General features: G+C 39.2%; 1 protein-coding gene across 1 annotated transcript in view; it reads right to left on the bottom strand.

The window, feature by feature from the left end:
* Window positions 1-1,915: 1,915 nt before the first annotated feature.
* Window positions 1,916-11,670, bottom strand: part of rgs20 (regulator of G protein signaling 20) — a 24,262-nt gene continuing 14,507 nt past the window's right edge. The window contains exons 3-6 of the mRNA XM_024274028.2: window positions 9,429-9,595; window positions 7,299-7,373; window positions 5,723-5,957; window positions 1,916-3,586 (exon numbers count right to left, since the gene is read on the bottom strand). Coding sequence (XP_024129796.1) covers window positions 3,398-3,586; window positions 5,723-5,957; window positions 7,299-7,373; window positions 9,429-9,595 — 666 coding nt within the window. The 3' untranslated portion in view covers window positions 1,916-3,397. The remainder of the gene's footprint in view (window positions 3,587-5,722; window positions 5,958-7,298; window positions 7,374-9,428; window positions 9,596-11,670) is intronic.

The following is an 11,670-nucleotide window of genomic DNA, read 5'->3' as shown; positions in this document are numbered from 1 at the left end:
ATCGGGTTTTATCATGTTTGTCTGCTTTTTCTGTCAGCTGTGAGTCAATATTGATGCTGGGTGAAGGCGGGAAAAACCCAGAACAGGTCGACACACACCTGGGGACAATTTAGAGGATGAACTTCAAGCAAAGAGGGACAGATTTGGTGAGGGCGGGTCAATCCGCCGCATTCTTTGAACCCTTATATTAACATTAAATAGAATGAACTATTTAATTCCTATTATTGCAATGGGAGACTCTTCATTTCTTCACACAGAACATGAATACGTCTAAATACATTTTTACCGAAATACAATGAATTTCATATTTAAAGACCAGAAATTGAGTAAAAATACTTAATCAACATTAAAGCTGAGTTCATTGAAAATTGTACATATTATTTATAACTAAATCCTCACCATAAACTTCTAAATTCAAATCATGTAAACAAGAAAATAAGACATATAGTCATCTTTGTAAGTACAAACCGCTAGTTTTGATAAACCCGATCTTCTCCAAATGTCAAGTAGCCACAGGTTGTTGCTGCAGGTTTACAACAGCTACTATCATAATTTAGACAATTGAGAAATCGTCCACACAGTTCTGCATATTGTTCATTTTGTGACAGGACTCTGCAGGCTGGTGCAAACTTGACTCACAGGCCACACTTTGGACATGCCTGACCTATTAAGCATGTTTCTGGACGGTAGAAGTATGGGCTCAAAACAAGGTCGTAAAGACTCACAACCACAACTGTCTGGCAAAACACCACAAATATTTAGGTTTGAAAATATGATTTGCATTTGTGAAATAATTTTGACTTTTTTTTTTGCAGATGCGAAGCAAAAACTGCATGCAAACTCCTGTAACTGCGGTTGCGAATAATATTCCTGTTTCTAGACGTCATGATTGGATGACCACAAATCAAACTGTCCAATCAAAGAGCAGGTGGCCGCCCCGCCCTGCCGTAGACTTTAAGGTGGATTTCAGTGTTAGCATGACCGAGAGGAATGTAGACAGTGTTGGTTGCAAAGAGGAATCGTTAAAAACCTAAATAAAAATGAATTTTTTAATCACCTACATTTTTCTAAGGAACCGAAAAACCCAAATTTCATGAAGGAGTATAAAGACAGTATGCCAGGAGCGGGCACACAGCTTTTTGCTAAAATAATCCTAAAAAACAAAAAGTCAAAATAATTTCACAAATTCAAACCTTTTCTACGGACATGCAGATCCATTTTTACAAATTTGCAAACCTAAATATTTTTGGGCAGATTTATTTGCTTTAATATGAAACTTGATTTGTGTGCAAACATGCAGTTGCGGTTGAGAATCTTTATGGCCTTATTTTAAACCCAAATATACGGAGCCCCTTAAGGCACATTAAAAAAAAAAAAAAGTTAAAATAAATGTAAAAAATGTCCTATAAAACTCTGATTACTAACTGGTGTGCACCAGATGGTAACCAGAATTTTTATTTATTTTTTTTATTTTAGTGTCAATTTTTAGGTCAATTTTTTCAGTTACTATCTGGTGCACATCACTTACTAACCAGAATTATTTTTTCCTAAAAATTCAAGTTAAAAAAAATTCTGATGAGTTACTGATGCGCATCAGATAGTAATAGATAGTTTCTTTTTAACATCAATTTAAAAAAAGAAATTACTTCAGTTCCTAACTATAGTGCACCAGTTACTAACCAGATTTTTTTCTCTAAAAATTGAAGAAATTTTATTTTTCTGGTTAGTAACTGGTGCACACCAGATAGTAACCAGATTGTTTTTTTTTACTTCCATTTTTTTTAATTTAAATTTTTAGGTTACATTTTATTTCCGGTACTATCTGGTGTGCACCAGTTACTAACCAGATTGTTTTATTCCTAAAAATTAAAGAAAAAAAATCTGATTAGTAACTGATGCACACCAGATAGTAACCAGATTTTTTTTCACATCAATTAAAAAAAAAGAAAAAACTTCATTTACATTTTCTTTCAGTTACTATCTAAAGCACACCAGACACTAACCACATTTTTTTTACTTAAATTTTTGGGTAAAAAATCAGTTACCATGTGGTGCACGCCAGTTACCAATCAGAAAATGTTTTTTTTCCCTAAAAATTTAAGAAAATAAAATTCTGGTTAGTAACTGGATGAAGAACTAACCAGAATTGCTTTTTACTTCAATAAAAAAAAAAAAAGTTTTACTCTGTCCCTTTAGGGGCTCCGTACATTTAAGAGTACCTGCACAAGGAGAACATGCAAACTCCACACAGAAAGAATCTGACTGGGATTTGAACCAACCGCTACACCATCGAGCCACATTAAATATTTATCACCTTCTGTAAATATGTCTGAATAAAGATTGTAAAACACACTTGTTCCTTTAAGGGACTTTGATGAACTAGATCAATGTTAAAAGAACCAAGCAGCAATTTCATCCGAATATTTCTATAAATACTGAACGTCTCTTTTGTTCTCTGGTAATCCAGGAATCATGAATATTTCAGCGTCAAAATCTTCCGTGAAAGATGTGTGCTGGAAAATTACAGACCCAATAAATGAAGTAGAAAGATCTAAATTGTTTTAGATTTGAATAAAATCTCTAAATGTGTCGATAAATATAAATACTTTCTCTGGTAAATATAGAATTGCTCCGATTAAATAAAACTTTATTGACACTTGAATGTAAAAGAGTCTCCTCCATCCGAGGTTCCCGTTCCCTCTCTGCTCTATTGCCTCGCCATGACCCCGGATAACACCGTTTTCCGCCGCGCTCAGGTCCTGCATGAACTGGAGTTGCCAAGTCACGGACACAGGTACCAAAGTGTGAGGTTAGGTAACGAAAGAGGGTCAAAACCAAACGATACCCCACAAAGCTGCCTGCTAACGTGTAGCTTTTTGACTTGAGCTTTGATTTTCATACGCAGTAAAGAGAACCAGGCGTTTCCACATAAAATACCCACAATTCCATGTTTTACTATTTACAAACTCATAAATATATATAGTCTACATTAGGAATGACCCCCCCCCGCCCACACACACACACACACCACCCTCCCTAAAGAATCATACAAAAAAAACAACAGACCATAAAAAAATGGAACACAAATAAAATAGATTATTCCTATCAAAAGAAAGAGAACTGAGACCACGCGTTTCATATTCCTTTGGAGAGTTTTGCTATGTTGATCTGAAGCAGTACTTGTGATGTTGAGCCCTCGGGAGATTTTAGGACCTGAGTGTCTTCGGTCAGGTGCAGATCGCAACAGCTCTGAGATCCCTGGGAGGGGAGGGGCCAGGCCTGAGGCCCCGCCCCCGTGTAACCCTACACTGAACATACAAAGAAAACACTTTTTTAAAAAAGGGATATGGATTCAGGACTGGGAGGGGTACCGTTAAAAGGTGGTGTCGTCGCCACCCTAAGATTCGGGGGACTGCTCTGACAGAGAGTTGAGCAGGTTTTTGTGTGCTGGGGAGTTCAGGTAGCGGGGGTACGAGTCTCTTTGCATTAACGTGTAGATCTGCAGCTGGGCGTCTTCGAACGTGTGCGAGGTGGGCTCCTGCATGTTCCTGTTGATGGTCTCACGGACGCGCGAGTCCAGGCTCACCTGGGAGGAAACAGGAAGTCCAGACAAAAATCCCATCAACTTTGATGTCATTTAAAAGCGTTCCCAGAGTTTGTTTTTGCAGTTTTAGCCAAAATCTAAAAATCTATGTTGTTTTCTAGGACATAATTCAGGAAAAGGCAGCTCCAGGTCTTGAGGGTCACGTTGTCTGCATGATTTCCAGATATCCAAGTCCTACTCATGACTGAATACCTGGTTCAGGTGTGTCCAGCCAATGAGAACAAACCAATTCTGTTCAATTCAGTTTTATTTATATAGCCCAGAGGTCTGCGAGCCACATGCGGCTCTTTTACCTTCCTGTTGTGGTTCTCTGGTTCAAGAAAAATAAAATGTTTGTAAATTTAAAAAGTGACAGACTTTTCAGTCAGATAAGTCCAACTTGATTCAGCTCATTCACAGCTGAAGTTCAGTACGTATCGTTCCTATAACAATCCATCAAGAGTTGATGCTTTTTTCTACTGAACCATTAAGACAAATATTTCAGTGCCAAATCACTTGGAGGTCAGTGAGCACAGCCAGAATTAAAGATCGTTGGATTAAAAGATGAGTTTTCTGTTTTTGAGAAAATGTAAACATTTTAAGTCGACCAAATGGTCAGAAAATTCTAGAAATGGTCACTTATAACTAGCTCTAATTCAATTATAGCGAGTTAAATTTATGGATTGGATGAGATTAATCAAAAACAATATAATAAACTTTATATAAACTTTCTTTTAAAATATCACTGCTTACGTTAAACTCTCCACTATTACATTTTCTGCATTGAGATTATCCTGCATGAGACACAGTGTATTTTATTTTGAAAGGAATTCATGGGAACTTCTGTCAAGTTATAAACTATTTCATATTTAGCGGACCGAACAGGATAAACATGTATTGAACACTAAGACTGTTGTTGTTCACCTTATCCCTTTAGGGGTCCCCACAGCGAAACAGCACCGGATGCGACCCGGTATCTGAAAGGCCCAGTTAGGCAGCAGCATCAAGGCTCTTGCCTAAGGATCCAATCTGGATTAAACTCAACGCTCTGGGGATTGAACTCGGGTTTCCTGTGTGGGAGCACCACACCTCGCCCACTGAGCCATCCAGCCACTATTAAAAACTCTAAAACTACATCTTTAAAACTTTAAAACCGTAACTTTATAACATAATTATGAACTAGATATATAGCATTACCTGTGATAACACTAGTGTGAATGCTGGAAGCTGAATTTGACCGCTGAAGATGCTAGTGCTGATAGCTGAAATTGATAGCTGAAAACGCTGAAGCTGATAGCTAGCTAAAATATCAGTTAAATGCCAAAGTAACCTAAAAAAGCTAAAGAAACAAACAAACCATAGGTTAGCTAAAACAGCTAGCATGTAGCTGAAAAAATAGCTAAACTTCAAAATATCCTAAAAAACTGAAAAAAGCCCAAATTAGCCAAAACAGCTAGCATGTAAATTCAATTCTATTCAAATTTATTTATATAGCCCATAATCACAAAGAAAAATGCCTCATTGGGCTTCAAAATATGAACAATAGTTAAAAACTAAGACTAAATAAAACTGGTTATCCTTGCCCTTAGACCCTCCCTCCCGGTAAGGAGGTAAATATTAGTCTAACTTCAAAACATCCTAAAAATCTAAAAAGAAAAGACTATTAAATTAGGCAAAACAGCTAGCATGTAGCTGAAATATTAGCTAATCTCCAAAATATTTAAAAAAAAACGTTAGTGAATGCCAAAATAGTCCAAAAATCTAGCAAAATGCAAATTTTCAAATGTTTAAAACTGTAACTTTTTACCATAATTATGAATAATAAAAAGGCAGGAATATTATTCCAGAATAAATCAACTTAAACATTAAATAACTTTTAATATTTTACTCTCCATAAAAATATATTTTGTCAAAATTATACAAGTTAGAAATGAGAACAAGATCACATTATTAATAACAATAGAATAAAATGATCTGAAGGGCCGGACAGAATTACCCGGAGGGCCGGATCCGGCCCCCGGGCCTTGACTTTGACATGATGTAACCCCAGTTTGCCAATACGGAGATTTAATTCTCAAATCAATAATATGATACTCTTTAATCATTTTAGACCCTGAAACAAACATGTCATCAGCACACCTCTTTTGGCGAAAGAATGGAGATGTAATCCTCGTAGATGACCCGCGCCTTCTCCTCGATCATGCTCTTATTCGTCTCTTTGCTGAACTCCTCACAGGCTAGCCAGAAGAGCATGTTCTCCTCGCTGAACTCGGTGCGGAGAAACTGTCGGAAGGAGTTCCTCCCAGCTGGGCAGGACATGAGCTTATCAAACGACTGTCCCCACGAACGCACCTCCTCCAGGGTGGGCTTGGGACTGCAGGGGGGGGACATTAAAGGGACTTCATTCATTTTATGAGCATTATTATGTTTAGTCAGCATTCACACTGTAGTGATTGTCCTGCTCCTTTTCGTAGGTTATTCAGCACCTAAAAACTTCAACAGTCTTGGTAACAGAACATTCAGCTCGTTCAGGACATTACTGCTTGTATTTTTGGTATTATAAACTGTATCGTTTTTTAAATATTGAGCAAAAAATGTTTAAAAAATAAATGAGAAAGTCTTAAAATTCAATGTTTTTACTAAGATTAGCAACAAGCCTTTAAATATATTCATGGGCTAAGTTTTCATCTTTTATAGCAATTTTCAAAAAGCATTGAGCTGTTATACTAGCATAATGCTAGCTCATGTGGGTAATTTGTTATCTACTGAGGTTTTTTAGGCTAATTTACAGTTTAGCTTCTATTTTAGCAAATTGTTAACATGTTTGGCTACTTTGGAGTACTGAGAAATTTTAGGCTATTTTGGAGTTTAGCTAGTATATAAGCATATTAGTATATGGGCCAATTCAGACATTTTTCTAATTTTTTCAGGGTAATTTTGAGTTTAGCTAAAATGTTAGCATCATGCTAACTGCTTTGGCTAGTTTAGACATTTTCCAGTTTTTTAGGTTAATTTTGAGTTTAGCTAATACTTTAACAATATGCTAGCTGTTTTAGTAAAATTAGACTTTTTTTCATTTTTTTTAAAGAATAATTTGGAGTTTAGCTAATATTTAAGCATTATGTTAGCTGTTTGGGCTAATTTAGGAATTTTTCCAGTTTTTTTAATTTGGAGTTTAGCTAATATTTTAACAATATGCTAGCAGTTTTGGTAAAATATGACATTTTTTTCAGCTTTATTTTTTTTAGAATAATTTGGAGTTTAGCTAATATTTTAGCATTATGCTAGCTGTTTTGGCTAATTTAGGAATTTTTCCAGTTTTTTAGGTTGATTTGGAGTTTAGCTAATATTTTAACAAAATACAAGCTATTTTGGTCAAATAAAGACATTTTTTTCAGCTTTATTGTTTTAGAATAATTTGGAGTTTAGATCATATTTTAGCATTATGCTAGCTGTTTTGGCTAATTTACAATTTTTTTCATCTTTTTTTTAGGCTAATTTGGCACTTTGCTAACATTTTAGCAAGCTATTAGCTTCCGCATTTTTAGCTATCAGCACTAGCATCTTCAGCAAGCTCATTCAGCTAACACAATTCCCACTAGCATTAATTAATTAATTAATTAATTAATTAATAGCAGGTAATGCTATATATCTAGTTGTTTTTTAATAAAGTATCTTGATTGATTGATTGATTTTTCCATTGAGTTGCGCTGACCAGTCTTCACAGTCTGCGGTCCCTTCTTTGACATCATACGATGTTTTTCTGTTCCTCTCATCCCGGTCTTCATTCCTGATGAGGAAACAAACACAAACACGACAAAAATGTTTACAACTTAAATCCAAACTTAATTTGAGTGACTTCCTGTTGCTGACAAACACTGAAAATACTGAAGGGGGAGATGACACCTCCAAACCGGTCAATCTATTCTCAGACTTTGCATTAAAGTGAACTGTTGTTGGATAAAAAAGTTTGTTTTTTTGCTTAAAGTCTGACTTCAATCATCTTTTGAATTTTATAAGCATCACGAGTTGTATTTTAGTTAAGAGGATGTCATTTTTTGATAAACCTAATATTACCAGTTAAAAAAACTGCTATCCATCTATAGAGTTCTGATCCAGATTCCCACTCAAGGGAAGAAAACAAAGACGTTCATGGATCTATTTGTCTGCAGGTGGATGCATCAGAATGAGCTTGTGGCCCCGCCCAACATATTTCCTATGTGACAAATAGGATCTTTTTCAAACTGCATTTTTTTTCTGCATCTGATTCACAACAATTGCAATAAAGAAGTACTCAGAAATTCAATTTTGACATTAATTGTCTTTATAAATCTCCTCCAACATCAGAAAAATACCCCAAGAACATATTAAAAACACACCTTTCATTGCAATTGGTCTTTAATGAAAGTTAAGACTTGGTGCAGATTATAGAGAACTTCCTTTATTATTTGACATTTTAAACAATTCACATTTGAAAACCAAATCCAGATGTAAAGATGCTCATTTTTCATACAAAATCAAAACATCAAACTGATCTTTTTAGCTCACCTCACTCCTCAACTGTCCTCTTTAGAGTTGATTGTAAAGTTTTACTTCACATTTTTAGAACACGCCTAAATGTATTGTTGACGTTTTAACCCCATATTCTTCATCTTGTCCTTTGAGGTCCACAAACTTCTAACTATTCCCAGAATTTGATATAAAACCAGAAGAAACTCTCCTATTTGGAAGGCCCATCCTTTGTCATTACAACAAATCGACTTTCTAAGACGTTTTATTCAGAGAAACTTTTTCTTGCTTTAACATTGCCTTTACAGAGACTAAATCTTGTGAATGTGATAATTGTTCCAACTTCCTGTTTCCGTTTGGTCTATTCTACTATTGTGAAGCACTTTGCAGTTTTATCTGAGAAAAGTGCAAAAGAAACAAACAGTTACTTACTCAGTTACCTGACGAAATCAACATAGAAAATCTATCCATTTAAAAGGGGAAAATAATTGATGCTTGTGTATAAAAATACATGAAAACAAAGCAACAGTTTGTAATATTAGACTCACTGTCGTGGCTGCCTTCATAGATTGCCTAAACAATCTAATAAAACACAATTTTATTGTGGTCTCTACAGCAGAACTCGCTGGCTAAACACAGCAAAGCTCGATACACCGGAGCTCGCTAGCTTGATACACCTGAGCTCGCTAGGTCTCTACAGTGGAGTTTGCTAGCTAAATACAGCTGTGTTTTATCACCTTTAAATGATCAAACTGATGATACGATTTATAATCTTTATGTGTAATTTACTTTCAGTGTTAAATAAAGTTTGACTCAACTGAACTCAGACTGTGACAGTAGCATTTCTAAAAACTGGTAAGTTCTGAGTTGGATTAATTTGATTAATATAAAACCTTTATTGCTTTAGATTTCCACAGATCTATTAATGCAACATACAAGAACCAAAACTATTTACAGTTTTATCAGGACTGTGTCAGATTTTGGCTCTTTGCTTGTCATCTGCTGAACGTCTCCTTTTTCTCTGTGCAGCCGCATTTATCTAATCAGAAAAGAGCCCGACTCCTCATAAATAAATAAGAGATAAGTCGGATTCTGATCTGTCGATATCATAGAGGAGAAAGGAGCTTACACGGATATGCGGTTTAAAATTAGGTTCAGGCTTTTCTAAATGTAATGAAGCTGCTGCTGGGCGGACGTGCACATATTTCATGTGAATCTGTCAGGAGCATCAGGCAGAAGCTCGGGCCTGCTGTTGAGACGCAGCGGCTGTCTTGCGTGCAAAAATGTCGCCCATGCTGTGCCACAGCGAGCGACTTGGCCGCTTGAGCAGACTTACCAGGAGCAGCTACAGCAGCAGCACCAGCAGAAGCAGCACGCGTTCGAGCCCCGTGGGTTGGCCTGGCCCGGCTGGTCCTGCTGGGCCGGTGCGGTTCCCCCCGCTGCCGACTCCTGCTGCACCGACATCTGCCTCTTTCGCATCTCCATCCGCTCTGATCCCATGGGCTGCAGTCAGAGGAGAGGGAGGCCAGTGAGTGTTGATGTCAGGAATTGTATGTAACTGAGATTTTATCGTGAAGGAAAAGCTCTCGGCCTGCAAAGCATTAGTGTGATGGAAATGGGTGCCAGCGTAATGAGTGGAGCAAGGGCAGGATGAGCCGTGCTGCAGGCTAATATGACAACAAAGGTGATGGAAGTCTGAAATCCAGACATTTTCACCAGCGTTTTGCTGCTTATAATTGAATTTATTTCAATGCCTGCACACCTATCTGTGCATGTACCTGTGCTGGTATTTCCTGTGTAAAGGAATGCCATTTTTCTCCAAAAAGAAAAGGAATTTGCTGTCTGTTTTATTCTCCTTCCCAGCCAGCAAGGCCAAGTGGGCCCCATATGGTTTAAAGGTGCAAACCATGTGGGGCCTGATTGGGTTTGTCCACAGTTTCTGTGGTGGCCCCACCTGTGTTGAAGTGGGCACTCAGTGGATTTGCTCACTACCCTAGGCAGACGCCTGGTGGACAGCGTTGTGTGCTAGCAAACTCCACTGTATCAAGAAAGTGAGCTCTGCTATAGCTAGCTCCCCTGTGGTGAGCTAACAGCTTCTCTGTAGCGAGTCCATTGTATCAAGCTACCCAGCTATGTTGCTTTGGTCTAGCGAGCTCCGCCGTAGGATGCTAGTAAGCTCATTTGTCGTGAACTAGCATGCTCCTCCGTTGTATCGGGCTAGCAAGCTCCACTGTAGCAACCTAGCGAGCTCCCCTGTAGTGGGCTAGTGAGCTTTGCTGAAGCGAGCTAGTGAGCTCCCCTGTAGCGGGCTAATTAACTCTGTTGTAGCGAGCTTTGCTGTTGCGAGCTTCGCTGTAGCGAGCTCCGTTGTAGCAAGCTAGCAATCTAGCGAGCTCTGCTGTAGCGACCCTCGCAGGAGCAAGCTAGCGATTTCCCCAGTAGCGGGTTAGCGAGCCCCGCTGTCGCAACCTCTGCTGTAGCAAGCTAACGAGCTCCTCTGTGGCGAGGTAGCAAGATCCACTGTAGTGGTCTAGTGAGCTCCCATGTAGCAAGCTACTAAGCTCCGCTGTAGCAAGCTCCTCTGTGGCGAGCTAGTGAGCTCTCCTGTAGCGAGCTCCGCCGTAGCATGCTAGTGAGCTCATTTGTAGCAAGCTAGCAAGCTCCTCTGTAGCGAGCTCTGCTGTAGAAAGCTAGCGAGTTCCCCTGTAGTGGGCTAGCGAGCTCCGTTGTATTGAGCTCCACTTTCCGCTAGGCGGCTGGCTAGCATAGCGAGCTAACCCAGAGTTCCCACTTAAGTCAATGTGGACAAACACAGGTGGAGCCACCACAGAAACTGCAGACAAACTCACATTTTCTGCTCACCTTTAAACCATATGGACCCACTTGGCCTTGTTGGCTGCGCTGCAGCTCAAGACTTCAATGTGTGTTTCTTTACACACAAATGCAGATTTGATCCAAATCTCCCACCTGTAAGTGTTGAAGTAACCCTCGTGGGGTCTTTGGAGCTCTGTGCACCAGAGGGACTGAGATAATATAATTACAGACCTATTTAGAATGTGAACTAGTCAAGCATCAGATTGTCATGGACCCCCAGGCTGCATGAGGAATCACTGTGTCACTATTGTGAGTCTCTGCTGTGTTCATCAGAATCCCCTCGGATCGGAGGCCTGACTGTAGACGGTGGCGCTCAGCTCACAGAAGGACTTCTTGTCTGATTCTGGAAATGTGTCATCACCGGGTCAGACGCTGCCAAATCCTGTCAGATCATTTATGTAACAAAGCTGTCGCTTCTAACACATGGCATCTTCCGGCCACTACCTGACACACCACACCAGATTTGGGAAGACGAGCGCGCGCGCGCGGGCGCGGGCCTGCAAGCCGCAGCTTGGCAGTCTGCAAACCGCAGCATCCTTCCCGTGAAAACAAAACCGTCTCCAAAATGGATCCGCGGTTTCACCCCCCCGAATCCGCGCGGACATCAGCCGCAGGTTCCGCGCGCCTTGCCCCAAAAATGGCCACATTTTTACGCGTCAGGCGCTGACAGCATCGGGTTGACTCAACAGCTACAGCCGATGGAA

Source organism: Oryzias melastigma, linkage group LG17, assembly GCF_002922805.2.
Source record: "Oryzias melastigma strain HK-1 linkage group LG17, ASM292280v2, whole genome shotgun sequence".
NCBI classification, from domain to species: Eukaryota; Metazoa; Chordata; class Actinopteri; order Beloniformes; family Adrianichthyidae; genus Oryzias; species Oryzias melastigma.
Note: the sequence above shows the minus strand (reverse complement) of the source record. Positions and strands in the feature narration are given on the sequence as shown.